The sequence below is a fragment of the Pelodiscus sinensis genome, chromosome 5 (assembly GCF_052426305.1).
Source record: "Pelodiscus sinensis isolate ZL-2025 chromosome 5, ASM5242630v1, whole genome shotgun sequence".
Taxonomy (NCBI): domain Eukaryota; kingdom Metazoa; phylum Chordata; order Testudines; family Trionychidae; genus Pelodiscus; species Pelodiscus sinensis.
In genome coordinates, this window is record NC_143056.1 from 22,241,563 (window position 1) to 22,260,847 (window position 19,285).

A 19,285-nucleotide genomic window follows, 5' to 3' on the forward strand; every position below is an offset into this window, starting at 1 on the left:
TTGAATGTGCTTTGGCAGATTGAAAGGAAGATGAAGGCCACTCCAGAACCCACCCACCTCCCTAACTTCAGGGCATCTCTTTATCCAGCCTTCCTGGTGGGGCAGCTGGACCTTTTGAAGAATCATATCTCCAACATGATGGCTACATGCTGTTGTTTTCATAATTTCTATGAGTATGGGTGACATTTTTGCCCGGGGGTGACCCACCAAGGAATGACTCTTGGGCACACAGATCAGATACTCACACGGTCAGAGTAGCACACAGGTTGGCTGTCAATATCAGGGAGGTTCTAAAGAATCACTTTGACAATGGGGAGCCCTTACATTTCTGTGTGCTCGAGTTGCTTAACTGACTCTGAGCAAGACATTTCCATGGAACCAAAGGGTTAAGGCCAGAGTGACTGGTGTATTTTAAACACAAAATAAAAACTCATGAAAACATGCAGGATATTTCTCTCTATTGATGTCTTGTGGCAGGGGACAGTAAGGGTTTTTTGAAAGCCTCACAGTTGTGCTAACATCTAGTGGTCTCAGCTGCTTTCACAAGGAGTGGAGTATAAGGGATTGTGTGTGCGTGTAGACAAAGGGTTGCTGGATAAAGAATTGCACCTTTGCAGCCATGAATGGTGATGTGGGGGATGGTTAGAGGGATGGTTGCTGAGAAACAAGTTATACATGGGAAGCCTTTGGTTCTGGTCTCTATTATCAGTATTATACTCCTCAGGATGTCATTTTGGTCATGCATGAGCTGCAGCATGCACGCAGTGGTCTCATTTCGGTGTTCATTTCTCTGCTTCCTGTCCCTAGCTTGTCTCTGCTCTCAGCTCTCTTTTTTGCTCTTTTTTCCTCTGACTCACTTGTTGGATGACCCAGCAAATCCTTCACCAGATCCTTATGCATCCTTTGCTTTTTCCTCAGTTGGCATAGTCTGTCTGCTGGTGTACGTGGCTGACTTCAAAGCCTGGTCTGAAAAGTAACTTAAAAATAGTGTGACTGTACTGTTCATGTATAGATTGTTACATTTACTAACATGCATGCCCCCATAGAAAATTTCCCACTTTTTTGGATTAGCCTGGAGGCAAGCACAGATCTCTGCAGACACTGATCAGGGTGAGTTTTAAAAGTGGGGGGAAGTGGGGAGGAGGAGGAGGGTTGGTTATGACTCCAAGAAAGTACAGACTGCAGTTATAAGGAAACCATTTCTGATCATCCTACACTCATCCACAAATTGCAATCACTCTTGTTGTCACATCCCTGCTGAAGCTTAACAAGCAAATCTGGGCTGAACTTTTGGAGGTAGGCATAGTGAAAGGGGGGGGGCCCACAGGTGATCCCTGGTTCTTATGCAGGCAAGTTGCGTGCTGCCTTGGCTCCAGCAACACACACTGAGGACTGGTTTAGCAAAGTGTCAAACCATGGTGGTGAGGCAACAGCACCCCCGCCATGGAATCTTCGTGACAAAATAAGTACATCAGGTGACTCTTCTACACCATTTCCCAGGAAGATTCTCTCTCTATTCATGTGTGCATTGATGCTATATTTGGCCACAGTGCAGACCCAAGAAGTGTTGGCCAGCACACAGAAATATAGCCTCTGGTCATCCCGTACAGTGTGCCTCTCCTCCCACCTGTCCCGACCACATAGAGCAACTTACTGCCCCCAACTCTGCCTGCATAACAACACACCCTGCATCCCTTCAGCTGCTTAATCATTTGGTATCTCCACCATATAGAGTTGCTGAGCATCCTCACAAACATTGGTACTTGAGAACAATTCCTTGCTGCTTGGCGTACAGGTTGTCACTGAATAGACCCTTACCTCTTGGCCCTGTTCAATCTCTTCATCAACTTGTGTCTGTATCAGGGACAAGTATTTCTGGCTCTTCTCTGAGAGCTATCCACAGTATCCCTGGGGTTGGCCACAAGATCCCCACCCAGGATGCTATCCATTTCTTCATAAAATGCATCTTTTGAGTGTAGCACTAGACTGACTGTTTGCCTCCTTCAACTTCTGATACACCTGCTGATGTACATTATCTTGATTCTGCATTGCAGGGTGTCTCGCTCATGCCCCTTCTTACACAGGGCTCAAGAAAAGCAACCATATGTGTTCCAGTCCCTACTGGTCACTTGAAGTTCTGATTGCACTGATTCTTCACCCTGCACACCGACTAGATCCAAAAGCTCTGCAATGCTCCAAGCAGGAGATTACCACGTGATGTGCCACAGATATAGAAAATACAGTTAAATTTCTCAGGGTCTGCAAGTAGGAGGGGGAATCATCTGCTTACCTGTAAACATTACGTGGCTGAAGGCTACATCAGAATATCTAGAATATCGAGAACATCTAGAATAGCTAAACAGGGAGTTGTGGATAGCTAAACAGGGAGTTGTGGAATACATGCTGGAGTCCAATAAACTCCATAAAAAACCTACATAGTACACACTCCATCAACAACGCAGACACAAAAGTCCATTGCAGAGCTGGTAGTTTTTGTCTAAAATGGCCATATGTTGTGACATTTGTGACACTAATGTGAACATGCGGAAATTTGTCACAAAAACCTGTTTTTTGGCAACAAAACAAGCTAGTGTAGATAGAACCCTAGTCTCTAATCAAGTGATTTGATGGGAAGCCTGAAGAAAATTCCTGCAGTCTTTGAATTACAGGAATTTAAGAGGTTTTATGTTGTTTTTGCATAAACTAGCCATATTTTTTGTTGTAGCCACATAAACACACAGCTGAAGTAGTAAACAATTGAAATCAGAGCTGTATAGCGCAAGCTACAATTCTTCACCCTGACATAAGACACTACACTGGAATATTTATACAAGTATAAACTATACTCCCTAATATTGTTTTTAAATGATCCATATGTACTATTGAAATGGATCTGTGAGCATCATTCAACCATTGTTTAAATTCTTGGAATGCACTGTAATGTGTGTTCCTTCACAATCTCCAATTAAGGAAATATACCATTTCTGTGAGACAATTAAGTGTATTCTGGTAGATTTAGAATTTTCTCCCAGACTACTCCACAAAAATTTAATCAAACTTAAATGTTCTTTTAAGTTTAAACAATCTTAATTCTGTTCCCAGCTACCCAAATATCAACCACTTAACATGAGTATTACAGACTCTCCTAAAATAGAAGGTATTAATTCTCACTATACTTGTATCCCCTACATTCCACCAAAAACTCCAATGACCCCTTTAGTCTCCTCTCACTATGAATCATACTTCTTCCATGGGAAGGGAGACTGGTGTAAATTTATGGGATTGTATGGAAGAAGGTGTCAGCACCCTCAGAGAATTTTGTAAGAGTAAATAAAGTACTGTACAAACAAAATGAAGATTTATACAAACATGTCAAACAGATCCCAACTAAACCAAATATTGTCATGTAGTTCTTCAAAAATTCTTTACCGTGTCAACAAAAAGGACAAAAGGGTTTTCAGGTGAAAATAAGTAGTTTAATACCTAACATCTAAAGTTGCATCATCCTCCCCACAGCAACATTAGGATGAGAGATTTACTAGTAACACAAAAACTAGTTGGAAAGTTACAACTACTAAGATTTGCCACTGAATGCTGCCTTTGACAAACTGCACTTATTTAAACAAAGGCAGATGATCTGCTTTTACATTGTTCAAAAATATGAAGCAATTTGGGAATTGTGTTTATTTACTTTCAGCATGACAATCATCCACCCCATAGACTGAATGCCACCTGCTTATTTCACAAGTCATCTAGTCTATGAAGATGACAACACTGACTTTTCCATCTCCTTCCCACAAAAAGCTGCTTGACCTGTTGGACTAGTCCTCTCCTCTCAGCCACACTGCTATTATCTTTGCACAATCAATAGTTCTTCCTTTAGCTATTCTAAACTCATACAACTTCTTCCTCCCATCTACTCTTGTCATTCTCAATTTTTTTCCAATCTTCTCTTAATGGCTTTTGCTCACCTTTGAAATCAAGTTCATGCTACATCATCACATCAACCCTGTTGCCTAAAAGACCACCTGCCTGCTCCATCATCTATGAAGATTACATTCTAGAGATGTTACATTTAGTTTAATCAACTGATGATCAACTAGTCAATGGATTTTCCATCGACTAGCTGATTAGTCAATAAACAGAGAGCCATGGTGGGGTTACTCCTGGCCCGGGAGCTATGGTGGGGTTACTCCTGGCTCGGGAGCTAACCCCACTGAGGATCTGTCTTTTAAATAGATTAAAAGCCCGTCAGCTCTCAATCTATTTAAAAGGCTGGTGTGCAGCTGGGGGGTCCCTGTGCGAGCCAGGAATCAGCTGTCCCAGCTTGTGCTGGGTCCCCCCTGGAGTGCTTTAACTTAAGAGCCTGTCAGTTCTTAATATGTTTAAAAAGCAGAGGTGCATCCTGAATCAGCTGATTCCTTGCTCGCACCCAGTCCCCGCTATCCTTCCTCCCCCCCAAAAGATGGTGCTGGGGGAACCATCTTTTAAGCCAGCTCCCCCCAGCACTGGCTCCCAGCAAGGAGTATGGGGGGGAAGGTGACTAGTCAACTAGTCCCTCAATTATCCAATAAGCTTTTGCTTAGCAGATAGTCAATTAGTTAACTAGTTGCTTACATCCCTATTACATATCACATTTATTGTACCAACTCGTCTTTTAAGTTCTTCATATAGTGCTAATCACAGAACACTATATTTAACAAGCGTGATGAACTGAATACCTACACATTTTTCATTCCTGCAGTGTGCAAAGTTTTGTACATAAACTAAGCCACTGCTAGTTACAAACCAGTTCATTTCTTCTCTAAAACTTTAGAAAAAGTCAGATTTCAATGAGTAGTAAATATGCTATTCTCTTTCCTAGGACACCAAGAAGGCTTTATGAAACATATGCAAACTATCAAATGGAAGACTAGCAATACCAGGGTGTTAGTGGTTTTCAATCCTTAACAAACAAGCAGGGCATGTACTGGAGACTAAAAACAAGCAGAAGCCAATAGCTAAGTGAGAAATTAATATGATTCCACTTCCAGAAGCAAAATTGAGTTTTTAGTTACATGTTGCACAAAATTTAGATTACAACAATACAAAGTATGCAACTCTAGTGCTAGAAGAGTTAGACATAGCTTTAAAATTAGAGCAAAATAAATCTCAACAACAGAAACACTCTACTGGTCTGTATGTCAAAAACAAAATTACAGTTCACCTGACATTTTTTAAATGAAATTTTTTAAAGAAACTAAGCAGCCTAATGAACAAGAATATTTCCTTCTTCAAGGATATCCAGACATTTTAGAAAGTAATTAAGTATTCTAATTAACATTTTTAAAATCCATATTAATTCTTTACATCAGCCATCATAAACAAAGCTATGTAGTTCACTAAATATACATTCCAGTAGCCTCAAATTAATGGGAATTTGCAAACTGACTGCAAGATGTTTATTTTTATATCAGAGCAAGTTTAACTCCTTAGAATTGGTACTGTACTATATATTTGTAATGAAATAATAACTAACAATAATCACAGAGCAAGGCCTCATTGTACAAAGCCCTGTATGGACACTCAGAAAAGTCAGTCCATACCAGAAGGATCACAGTTAAAGTATAAAACAGATATTTTAAAAAAGGAATAAACAAAAATTTACCAGAAAGACACAGCACATGATATTTCAGCATTGTAATCTGATGTGTAAATTTGATATTTGTGAAAAGGAAATTCTTTTACATGGATGATAGGGAACAGATAGAAAAGTGCTGGTTTGTATACACACAGGGTGTGTCTACATTTTCAGCACTTCCATCTCTAGAGCAGCACCCTGAGGGCAGATATCCCATAGAGCAGCTTTGGGTCCCTGAATAGCCTCCTCTCCCATCAATGCTGCAAGCAGTGGGTGTTTGCTAAGTGGAGAAGGCATTGTCAACTGGCCAGTAAGTGAGCACTTGCCAAGAAAATATTAAGGGGAGCTTTAAGCTTTTGTGAGAGGAAGAGGCATACAGATATTGTCAAAATAAGCAGAGATGCTGGCTAGAGTGGTCACCAAGCCAGTGAGATATCTTGCAGAGGCCAAATACTTGGTAAACAGTTCAGTGCCTTCACTTGCACATCACTGCAAAAGCATCACCAGTAAGAGCTGTACGCCAGCTTAAAAGCCTGTTTTCTCCCTCCGCTCCCCCACCCCCGCACCGTCTCTGCAGGGAGTGGGCAGGGAAGGCAGAGTCGCAGTGTCTGGAACCAGGCAGGAGCCAGGAATCAGCTGATTCACAACTCACGCCCAATCCCAGATGCTGCACCTTTGCCTTTTAAATACATTACATGCCTGACAGCTCTTAATACATTTAAAAGTCAGAGCCATGGTTTACCCCCTTATCGACTAATCGAGTAGTCGATGGAAATTCCACTACTCGATTAGCTGATAACCGCAATTCAACATCTCTAACCCTGACATAGGCTTCATGCCTGCCACAGCCCTAGGCTGCTCAAAATGGCTTGCTGCTCCCTATGGCTCTCTGTTCCAAGTGTTGGGGGAAGGAGAGGCTTCGTGCACTGACTCCACCCCCAGCAAAATCTCTCAGCTCCCACTGGCTGGTTTCTGCAAAGTCTCCCCTTTCCCCTGGTGCCCACAGCAGAGAGCCACAAGGAGCAGCCAGCCACTCAAAATGGTGTGGGACTGCTCTGAAGTGGGGAGGGGCACATGCAGAAGCAGATACGTGCAGGGAACTGGCTTTTAAGCACGGGATTCTTGTACATTTCAAAGTTGGAATGCCGCTGCTGAGCCCTTGCCCTGCCCTCTCCCATGGAGCTGGTGTGAACTGGCTTAAGACTCCCAGCACCCCGTTCTTCCCTCTGATAGAGGCAGCGGGGGAGAAGCAACTAACTGACTAATGGATCAACGAGCCGATTAGTTGCTTACATCCCTAATGCATACCAGCTCCTACCAAGGCAACCGCCTGCCTCCCCCCCTCCCCCCCCCCCGTCTCTGATGCAGAGGCAGTTGGGGACAGGGGAAGTTATTTAGCACATTTTTAGATAACTTTTACATTGTGGACTCCCAGTTTTTTTGCATGAACTGGTAAATGAAAAAAGTACAGAAAAATTCAGTCACAAGATATTTTCAGCCAAGTAACTTACCACAAAACAGACTATAAAAAAAGGTCTCAAACTAAATTTAAAACTTAAGGTAACTCTCCTACATACTTTTAGACATTTTTAAAACTAGACTTTTACAATTCAGGGGACTCAGGCTCAGTAGATTACGAAGACCATGATTTATTAAAAATTAAGTCAAATTTGTCATGAAAGTCAAAGATGGAGCTTTTGTTTCATCATTACACCTAATACAGTTTCTTTGAGTTAGAAAGTTCAGTTCTGCTACAGTTAGATCTTGACACCTTTAACAGTTTCATTCATTCAGTTAAAAAAAAAGTTATAAATCAGGACTTATGTTATTGAACGTTTGTGTCCAATATTCACTTCAACCTAGAATTAAACCAAACATCCCATGCACTATAAGCAATCTCACTATTTTTAAATGTATTTTATTTTATTTTATTTCCTATGCTTTTGATACCTTTCCCTTCACTGCACTTTTTTTTATCCTAGATAATTACTGTGTTTTCATTGTACATTTTCCTGCTCTCTTTCTCCATCCCATTAACATTAACTCCTCTTTTAATACATTTTCTACCTCTCCTTCCACCTATTTTCACAACTCTCAGCCCTGAACTTTTATTTATGCTCTCAATTATATTCTCTCCAAGCTACAATTATAGTCTGCTTCCTAGGATAAAGAGTAGTAGTTCCAGTCACCCAGCACCTAGCTTCTCTCTCCTGCAGAAGAGTTCTTGCATCATATGTTTTGCTCCCCTGATCTCAACTCCTCTCTGGGAAAGAATACAACAGTTCCCCAGTCCCACTCAGGCCCCTACAGATTGCAACTAGCCCTGAGTGAGCAGGTGTTTCTAATAAACCTTGATAACAAGAGACAGAGCTGTACTTTTGAGCTATAGCAGTGGCTGAATGCCCACCACAGGAGCAGATGGGGAAGGGTAGGCTGTTGCTAGGAAAGTTATCAGTTGCTGATGATCCGAAAGCTGTGGATCAGAGCAGATCCAAAGTCATGCAAAACTCTCAGCCTCTGATGTTTGCATCTCTGGCTTCTACCCAACAGGACTAGTTTGGCACCTCTCTATATCAAAGAAATACCAACTTAATAGTACTATAGTATACAAATACATTACCATTAATCAGGTTATGTTTATATGGTTTCCATATAAACATTTTTTTTCAGTTATATACTAACACGGCAACCCCTCCGAAGCTTTTTAATCTTACGTACACATATAGAAAACACACAAAACCATTTCTAAAGAATAAAAACCTGACCTTCAAACATTTAAAATTCCTTCCTGCCCTCACATTTTCTAGTACAATTACTGTTAGATCCACCAAATACGAGTATTTCTTTATCTTGTTTGTTGTAAGCCACAGTGTCAGTAAGGCATTATTACATGACTTTAAAAATTCATATATAACTCATGAAAATTAAGACATTCAGTATGTGGAGCCCTTACTAGTTTCTTCCAGGGAAGAACTAGCAGTAAAAACAGAACACTGATATACAAGGACATCTAATTTCTCAACATTTTACAAAGTGAAACATATCCCAAGAGCCTCTCAAATCTTGGTAGCTTAATGAAAGTGATATTCTAATCAAAGTGGGTAAGAATTATGCTCTGTGTCTGGAGAATCTTCAGGGACATTGCCTCTTGCAATATGGCAGTACAGTAAGAAATTAACACTCTTGTTCAGAATAGCATTTGACATTATATTGTATATTTTCATTCACTAAGTGTACCCAAATACTTAAAATCAGATATCAGTATGCCAATCTATGTACTGTAGATTCACTGAACTGTTCAACACCATACAGCCTTGAACATTATTAGAACTTAACCATGTTGTCTTGACTAATGTAAGTCCAATTCAAAAAAAATGTCAGCCTAATTTCCAGCAACAGACAAAACCAAGACAAATTTGCATAGTCTAGAAACTTATCTTTAGGTTTGTCATTTAACTCCTTCTTAAACTGCTTTCTTGCATAATGAAAGATCATTCTTTCAGATAACTCATACTATATCAATTACATTTCAACTTCACAATAAAGTCTGTTCTTCAGAACTTTCATCCCACATTACAACTCAGTAACACCCTAAACTTTCTGCTTCTAAAACCATATTTGCACAAGAATTTCAAGTCAGTTTCTGTTTTTACTATGTTGGCTATCATCCTAAACCATAACAGTATAATTACAGTCACTGAGATATTTATGCAACAGATTTGAAAGTATTTTCAAACACACACACACCAACCTGGAAACAGTTCTGCAGCTTGCCAATTGTTAATGTAAGCGTTTTCAATATTTAAGATGAACCAACTGTTTAAGAACAATCATAAAAAATATATTGTAAATATGCTACAACAAAGTCAGACCAGTGGACTGAATACACCTAACTCTCACAAGCCCAAACCCCACCACCCAGGGTCAGAGCCAAAGGGCTTCAGCCTCAGGTGGCAAGAGTCAGATTACATGCCTCTACCTTGGACTTCAACTTTGACCCTCTCTGCACTTCGGGCAGCAGGGCTTGGGCATTGGCATTAGTTCCCCCTTTCTGGGGTCATGCAGTAATTTTTGTTGTCAGAAGGGGGCCATGGTATAATGAATTTTGAGAATCCCTCCTTGAGAAAGCAAAGTAGACTGTTTAGGCAGTCTAGCTTGCTGGGAATCAGGGAGCCATGCAGATCTCCAGCCAGGAGTAGGGATGTTAAATTTTGTGTAATCAGTTAATCAAGTAGTTGATGGAATTTCCATCAACTACTCGATTAGTTGATAAAGCGGAAACTGCAGAGCCATGGCAGGGTTAGCAGCTGTCTCAGCTTGCACCCAGTCCCAGATGCTGAGCCTCAGCTTTTTAAATGTTGTAAGAGCCTCCAGGCTCCCATCCAGTTGCCTGCTACACCTCTGCCTCCTCTCCCCTCTCCAGCCCGAGACACTGTTGGGGGGAACTGACTTTTAAGCCAGCTCCTGCTCCCTCACTTGCTGCCTCTGATAGAGGCAGTAAGGGGGGAAAGCGAGTAGTCACTCAACTAGTCCCTTACTCCCCTACTTAGGAGATGACATCTGGGAACTAGAAACTTTTAAAGCACAGTCCAACAGCAAGTATCCAGAAGGGAAAATCTGGTGCCATTATCCTGAAATTGTGACATTTCCTCAGAATACCCAACACACCAGGGACTAAGGCACTTGAAACATGGGATACCCATTTTCAAATCCTTGCTAAACCTGATCTGAAGCAGGGACTTCTGCTCAGGTGCTCCTCTCCCCACACCAGGTCCTGCCCTAACAATCGGGCTATTGGGTAGTCTCCAGTAGATCTTAATCTCTCCTACTGAAAAATGTTCCACTTAGTATAATTAAATATTTATGAAACTAAAGAGAAAGATTCTAGTTTGGTGCTTAAGGCATTTACTAGGACATGGAAGATCCAAATCAAATTTCTTTTCCAAAACAGGCAAAGAAAGAATTTGAAAAATCAGTTTCCCGCACCATAGGCATGTATCCTGACAACTTACTATTGACTATTAACAGGGCTCGCTGAACCGCAGCGAGCCCTGCTCACCAGTTGCGCTGTCCGGCAATCTGCGCATGCGCAGATCGCCCAAACCCAGCTCTTCCAGGTTGCAATCTACTCACCAGGGGCGAGTAGATTGCATTATTTGTCGAGCCCTGACTATTAAGTGAGGGCAGGACTTGAAGTCACTTCAAAGCTAAGAATTCCACTGAGCAGCAGGGTTAGGTGTTGCATGCCTAAGTACTGTGGCAAGTCTCACCTGTAAGGCCTAGTTAAATTCAGCTGTAACTTCATAGTATGTACAAAGCCAGATGAATCCATCTATAATTAGCTCATATATAATGTTAACTTTATTCACCACTGCCCTTGTAAATAGGAACCAAACAGCAGGTTTATAAAAAAATACACTGTGGTCCACGAAAAAGCTGTATCTGATAGTCAATCTCAGCTACTTGAGCTATATCTGAAAAGTTATATCTTGCTTAGCCTTCCCATGCTCACTATATACAAAAGAATCTGCAAATTCAATCAGAACCCACCTGTTATTTAACCCTTTATCAACGTACCACAGAAACCACTGAGAGTTCAGTTACTGCAGCAGCTAAGAAGCATAAGAAAGGACCTCCAAGAGGAGGATTATCTTCTGGATAGAAATTTATTTTGAAGATGCAAACATGCAACCATGAGCGCTCCCAAGTGAGCATCAGATAGCAATCCTCTCTTCCGGTGGGCAGTGCTGTCAAAACAACTCTGGACTTAATCTCTAGCAAAGCCCTCATTTTAACAGGAGATTGCTGTACATAACTAGTCCTGCTGAGGTGGAGACAAACCACAAGAACGTAACAACACTCCCCAGAATACTTAATTAGCCAGTATTTCATAAAAATAGCCACACCTTATTACAGCACAACCCTAACTTCTTACTAAAATACAATTTCACTCCCCTATACATTGGATCTAAATTTAAGACAAAGTTAGAAACTAAGTTTTTGGAGCTTTGGATTCCTGGTAACTGAGGTCTGAGCAAAATATGGCCCATGGGCTAGATTTGGCCCACCAAGCTGCTGGATTTGGCCCGTGGGCGCAGCAAAAGCCTCAGTCAGGCTCCCTGCCCTCACAAACAACTCCGAGAAGCTGGCTGTGGGGCCCTGTTTGTCTGTGAATAACTGTGAGCCAGGGGGAGAAGAGGCTTTGCACACTGCCTCCACCTCCACCACAATCTTGCAGCTCCCACTGACTAGTTTGGCCAATGGGAGCTTCCTGTTTGAAGAACAGGCAGCACACAAAGAATTCCACACACACCCCAGCTGTTCAGATGCACATGACCCCACAGCCAGCTGATCTGAGCAGCCTGTCAGGGTATGGAAAACAGGGAACCTGCTGGTTTGCTAGCCAAGAGTCCCCCAGATAAGCGTCTCCTGGCCAGAACCTCTGGCACCCCAGTCTCCTGCCCCCCACCTTCTGCTCCCTTACTTCATATAACTCAAATCCTCTGACTTAACTACACCCAAACCCCCTCCTAGATTCAGCACCTCAATCCTCTGCCCCAGGTCACAACCCCTTCCTGCCCTAGGACACAACACAAATCCTCAAATCCCCTCTTGCACCCCATTCCCCTGCCTCAGATCACAACCTCCTCCTTCCTCCCAAATCCCTCCCGCACCCCATCCTTTACCCAAGCTCCGTTCTGCACTCAACTTCATGGAAGTGTGTAGCCCTTGACCACTTACCAAATTTTTGGCATGCCCCTCCCATCAAAAATTATTGTCCACCCCTGCTGTAACTGGACAGAAAACACTGCATTAATGACTTATTACATTAAATAGCTGGCATACAGATGATCTAGTCTGCTCAGTTTCCAGTATTTCATTCTTTTCCTGTTACCTTCCTCAAATAAATTTCTAAATATACTCAGATGGGGAAAATTTGGAAGAACCTAGTTGTTTGCTATAAAGTCTCCAAAGGCAATTTGAAGAATTTTTTTCGAGACCGAAAGTCTCTCAACATCACACACTTTTACATCATATTAAACTCAGTACCCAACTCCTGTTTCTACCTCCAAGAAATCAGGTTAAAAAAGTATCACTAGGAACACCAATCCTTAGACAGGATTCGTTTCCAAAGCAACACAATTCAGTAGTCTAGATAAAGAGACCTGCAACCAAAGTTTAATTCACAAAACAAAAATGGCAGATGAAGCTGATTTGAGATGTGGAAGCAGCCAAGGAAAAATGATTTAAAACAATCTCCTTTGGAATGTGATTTGGATTCAGACAGACTGGGATGTCAAACTATTTTAACCATTTCCAAGTTATTTCATTAATGAATTAAGTATAGTATACACCAAAAGTTTATAACCTGCAGCAGCACAGATAATTGTCACAGTTTCACAATAACTGTGCCTGAATTCTGCCTTCTTGGTCACACAAAGGTACCCATTTAAAGTTTCCAGCTCCCTGCCATCACTTGTCTTGGAAGAGACCTGCATATATCTCCCCCTCAGGATTTTATGGCTGGATCACTGTGCTTTACACTAGGACATCACCAGCAAGCCAATAGCCTATAGGCTGGCACCCATGATTTACTTTCTCCCTGAGGGCTATAAACAATATCTCCAGCAGTTACAAGTTGCCACTCTGCTTTTTCTAAGCAAGCACCCTTTATTCTTAAGGCAAAAGGCATTACCCAGAAATTAAAAATCAATAAAAGTGCATATATTCACTTCAAAACTTTACCAAAGGTCTTCCATCAGTCTAACAGAGCTCTTCTCGCCAAAGTCTTTTCAATCCTTCTGCAAGAGTTAAGGCTCTAGGCTGCATTTGTTGGACCAGAAAGGTGGTCTTGAGTCAGTTTAAACGTAACCTGTTTAAGCCACCAAATACTCATTTTCCTCACTCCTGGAAACCCAGTTTGAACCAGTATATATATTCTCCTCTGCAGGGGCTGTACTAGGGATGTAAGCGACTAATCAACTATCCAATAAGCAAAAGCATATTCAATAGTCGACTAGCCCCTTGACTAATCACTTTCCACCTCCCTGCTGCCTCTATAGAGGCAGCAGGGGGGAACAGGAGCCAATGCTGGGGGGGAGCCAGCTTAAAAGTCTGTTCCATGTAGCACCATCTCTGCAGGGGTAGCAGGCACCAGCCACGAATATCAGCTGATTCCCAGCTCACACCTAGTCCCAGACACATCTCTGCTTTTTAAATGTATTGAGACACATTTTAAAGCTAAAGCGCAGCAGGGGGAACCCCGCATGAGCCAAGACAGCTGATTCCCAGCTCAGGCAGGGTCCCCTCACTGTGCACAAACCTTTTTTTACAGCCTTTTAAATACAAAGGCTTGTGCACAGAAGGGGGGACCCTGCACAAATTGGGAATCAGCTGTCCCAGCTTGTGCTGGGTCCCTCCAGCTGCACTTTAGCCTTTTAAATGTATTAAGAGCTCCACTGCAGCTCCCCCGCTTATCGACTAGTTGATGGAAAATCTATCAACTAGTCGATTAGTTGATTAAATTTAACAACCCTAGTTTGTACCTCTTTAGAGGTGTTTAAGGTGAATAACTCATTGTAATCACAGTTTTCATTTCTGAAGGCGAAGCAAAATGCTATTCTACATTTCTGAAGGAGCATTGTAACTAGGGATGTTAAAAATTGTTTGTGTAAACATGTAACTGCTGACATTTTTACATGTTTGCACACAGGAGGGCAGGCAGGAGCTTTAAAGGTGGCTCCTGCTTGCGCCCACCCTGCTGCCTCTGATAGAGAAGCAGTGGGGGGGGGAGAAAGAGGGAGTCGGCTCTGTGGGAGCCGGTGCTTATGGAGAGCTGGCTTTTAAGCTGGTTCCCTTCTACCACCACTCCCCCTGCCACCATGCTGCTGCCTCTGTGGGAGGTGGGTAAGAGGAGCCCACTCTGTGGGAGCCAGCATGCATAGAGAGTCATCTTAAAAGCTGGCTCCCCTGAGCACCGGCTCCCACCTCTCCCACACTGCCTCTGATACAGAGGCAGAAAGCATGGGTGGGGAGGAAGGCTGCATATATCAGTTATGATTAACCAATGAGCCCAGACTCCGCAGTTAATTGTGTACATGGACACATGCTAACATCCTTATTGGCAGGGCTCGACGATCGTGGCAAAAACTACTCGCCAGCCCCGCACTGCACATGCGCGAGACCCGCACTGCACATGCACTACACATGCACTAGTTCTTTCACAGTTTTATTTAGTATGTACCATGGTTAATTTAAGTTATTTAATTGGAAAAGATCCAATTGCAAGCAGTTACCTAAACCTGAGGAATGAACCCTGCTACTTCTGAAGACACCAGCAATTCCTTCCCTAACCTCAACAGAAACATGAGCAGAAACTAATGAACAAGGCCTTTTTAAAGACTGCTTAACAGGTATGAAGAGGTGATAAAATTAAAACATTATTTTTAACCTAAGTTATACTGCAACTTTAAAATGCAAACTTCAATTTGCTTTAGTTAACATACCTGAGCTATAATTATAATCACTGGTTTAAACTAAACTTTATTTCTCCTGATCATTCAAGTCATATGTATATATTAGGAATGTTGAGTATGGTTAATTGAATAACCTCATCAATTCTTATCTGTTAGCGGACTATTCTATAGTCCCTGGGGGCAGAGCAGACAGCAGCACAGGGTTCCAGGCAGGAGCTCCTGCACAAGTGAAGCCAGTTTAAAAACCAGCTCCTCTTGTGGACCAGCTGCTTGTCACCTTGTGCTGCTGCCTCTGATAAAGTAGCCCCTGTCTGTGTGTAGAGGGAAGAGGGTGTCTGAGCTCCCAGGCCCAGCACAAACTGGAACTGAGCCAGGCTGCTCCTAATACACTTTAAATGCAGAGCCACAGTTGGGGTAGGCCCTGCACCCAGCATGAGTCAGGCTGCTGGCCAGCCTGTTAAAAAAATTACTGTGGGGATGAGGGAATGAGTATAGTCTAGCATTAATCTATAAGCTTCTGCTTATCAGTTAATCAACTACATTATTACATCCTAGTATATACTACACACTAAACTATACACAAAAAATCCTACACCTCACTTCCAAGTGTAAATTCAGACTTACATTGTTCACCAGAAGCAGCTGCTAAAATTGAGTTTAACATTTTCCCAGCATAAACACAGGTTAAGTACCCAAGTTTAATCAGTCTTGGGTAACTAGTATTGACTAAATTTTCTCTAATCTAGACAACTTTAGAACCATGCTGTAAGTGAAGTTTACAGCAGTTTATACATATTTATTTTAAGAGTGTTTTACATTTCTAATTTAATTTACCATTGAGCTCTTCTTTCTCTCCTTATATACCACAGAAAGAAGCAGTAGCAAGTTTTGTAACAAATGGCCCTTTTCTTTATGAAAATTATGTTAATCATTCCAACAGCTGTAATTGTCAGCTGAGAATCTTCTCTTCCCTATGCTAATATCAATTTTCTACACAAAACCAAAGGAATGGGCCCCAATCTGCAGAAGAGATCATAATGATTTCAAGTTCATTGATATTTCCAAATACATTCATAATGTAAACAATAATCCAAGTATCTGTCCTGAAGGTCTTACTGGTAACATTTCTTTGACCAACTCTAACAAATTCTGTTCTAAACAGCTAGTATATTTTACTATATTATCTGAAGAGTTTATAATATGCCACAAAACTCTCAGACATCCAGCAAATAGGTACAGTTTCAATTATTATTATACCCCAAATACAAAGATAAATACTGTTTTACCAAAGATATTGAAAACTATTAGAAGAATGCAGATAAATACTCAGAAACTGTAAAATTGCTCAGCTCCCTGTTTTTATGGCACATTTTCAGCTTCTAGACTTTTCTTTAAGTGAGATAAATGACTAAAAAAGATTTTGGTAAGAGTCACATGTAGAGCTGCTCTAAATAAAACAGTAGCAGAAGTTTGCAATTATTCTATACTGAAAACTAAGTACAAAATAATAGACTCGTAGCTGTCACAAGGGGGTTAGAAGATGGACAGATTTTAACCATATGAAATATCCTCACTGACTCATGTAGAAAGGCCACTATATGGACTATAATACTTCTGCTTTAAAGACATTTGTTCATAAGAATGGGCAAATAACTGTTCAATATCAACCACTCTAGGAACTTAAATATCAAATCAGTATTTAAATTTAATTCACAATTACTTAAGCCATCCCCAAATTATCAAGACTCGTAACATATTAAGTTAAATAATGTAAATGTCAACTCAAGTGTGCATATGCACTTGTTTCATACAACTAAACTCCTCAAGTTGTGCCTTTTCAGTTGTTAGACATTACCAACTGATCCTTACTAGACTCTGCAGTTAGGTAGTGCTTACATTTTACATGCATTACCAAGCAAGAAAGAGTGGGTTTGAGCACTCACCTGGAACTCCGTAAACCCAGGTTTAATAACTTGCTATCCTACAAACTTCCAATGTGACCTTGGGTGAATCACTAAATCTCTTTATGCCTCAAACCCCATTTCTAAAGTGGGAATAATAATTCTTCCTTTCATTTCAGAACTGTTAAAAGGATATACACTTTAAAGGATATAGTTTAAGATGCTCACATATTGTAGTAATTGGAAGAGAGGGTTCATATGTACCCAAGATAAATAGATAACATCTCAATAGAACTTCCAGATTAGTTATGTTTATATTTATATATATTAAACATGACACTTGCTCAGTTGGTGATGCAAATTATCAGAAGGAATCACATAGTACCAAGAAGTCAAGACAGCAATTACATATATTTAAATGGGGATTGTTTGCCAACTATTAGACCTGCATCATCAAATATTCACAGGTTGGGAGCCATATTTGGAATTAGTACTTCTCTCACAAAGAAAGCTTTTATAATATGTCATAATTAGAATTATCAAATCTCAGCCTTTAAAGTACTCAGTTCACTCCACTAGGCCTATCTAGAGATGGTCATTTAAAACATCAGACCTCTAATTTTTCATTTTGAATGTGAAATATTTCTTCCTGACCAAAATAAAACTAAAACCCCACCCTATGAGAGATTTGGCAGCCCCGTGCTAATACCATACACCCTGCAGAGAGTGTCCTATAGTCTTCAGCCTATAATAGCCGGTTACATTACCGAACCTACTGCCTCCAGCCAAAGAAGGGACTATACAAGGAACATACTTTAGCCGGTGAGTTAAAAATTAAACTAGTTTTTAAATGTATTTCTGGGATTACAGGACACGGTTGCCAGCCACAGCAAGGGTCTGCACTCCACGACCCAAGAAGTCCCTTTCCAGTCTTTCAGGGATCTCCCCTCACACCTCTACCTGAGTCCTGAAATCCTGTTCCCCACAGCCCGGCACCATGCACATCCCCTTGTTCTGCGAACAGGCACAGTTCTCGGCCACAAAGCGCCTCCGGTTGGGAAGGCCCCACAACCGTGTGGGCACCCTCCACCCCCGCAGAAGGGTGCAAAGCCCGCTCGCTGGCCTGGCGTCCGGCTCCCCCGGCCCTCGCAGGTAGCTTCCCGGCCCACACTGCAACCAAGCAGGTCCCCCCGGCACGCCCCCCGTGCTCCGAGCAGCTCTGGCCCCTGGCCTCTCCCGCCCCGCGGCTGCCCCGGTACCTTGCGGACCCCCTTGTAGATGTAGAAGTAGAGCTCCCGGCCCACATTGAAGCAGAGCCGGTCGCCGTTGCCGCTCTGGTCGTTGACGTTGACGAAGGAGACGCGGACCGGGTTAGAGCCCTGGGAGTTGAAGGGCACCCGGTTGGGCCGGCTGTACTCCGAGTGGCTCAGCAGCTTGTACAGCCCCTCCCGGGTAGTGAACTGGGTCTTAATCTCGTTCATCTCCTTCCCTCCTCCCTCCGCCGCCATCTTGGAAAGGAGCATTCATCCTGCCCCAGTGCCCGGATGTGCCCCCACGGCGCAGGCGCAGCCGCTCAGTCGCTGTACCCCAGGCTCGACGCGCAAAAGCCGTAAGGGGGAGGAGCGAGTCCGTCTGTTTACTGCGCTTCTGCGCATGTGCCAGCTGGCCTGAAACCTGGGCGGCCCCTCGTGGGGGAGAGGGGAGGAGCCTTCTCTTGGGAGAGGCAGGGCGGGGCGGGCCTTCAAGCGAGCGAGCGGGGCTCGCCCACGGAGAGCTGCTATTGGTTGTCAGCGCAGGAGCCGGCTGTCAGACCTCTGGCGAGGAGGGCAGTGTCTGAAGGAGGGGAAGTGGTGCTGTGGACAGATGGGGGAGGGCTTAGGTACTGGCATGAAGGGTGCGGGGTGTGCTGTGGCACCCCCTCGCTTTAAGTGGTTCCCATTATATCCAGGGCTTACAGTATGGTTCAATGGCTCTCAACACCTCCACCAGCGTCCCTGCCCACAAGCAGGGTTTAATGCCTTGGGCTTGGGACTCCAAAGGGTGATTTAGTTCTGGGGCAGGGTTTTAACAGAGCATCCTGCAGCATTCTGAGGTGCTGGATAACTTACCACTGTGCACCATGTTTGTTCCTATCTTAGAAAATTGTCAGCTGTGAGAGTCAGGAATACTCTTGGGATTCTTGCTTGCTGTGACCCTGGACAATTACTTCATCTCTCTGTGCCCACATTCACCTCCTATGATTGTTCTCACTAATTTACAGGGCAACATTAGGCATCATTACTGAATAA

General features: G+C 42.6%; 1 protein-coding gene across 5 annotated transcripts in view; it reads right to left on the reverse strand.

Annotated features, from left to right (window-relative positions):
* Positions 1-18,557, reverse strand: part of WDR20 (WD repeat domain 20) — an 85,372-nt gene extending 66,815 nt beyond the window's left edge. For all 5 annotated transcript variants that reach the window (XR_003088743.3, XM_006119985.5, XM_006119984.5 and 2 more), the window contains exon 1: positions 18,257-18,557. Coding sequence is in view for 4 of the 5 variants with exons in the window: in XM_006119985.5 (XP_006120047.1) it covers positions 18,257-18,520 (264 nt within the window). In the remaining variant the exon portion in view is untranslated. The remainder of the gene's footprint in view (positions 1-18,256) is intronic.
* Between the last annotated feature and the right edge of the window lie 728 nt (positions 18,558-19,285).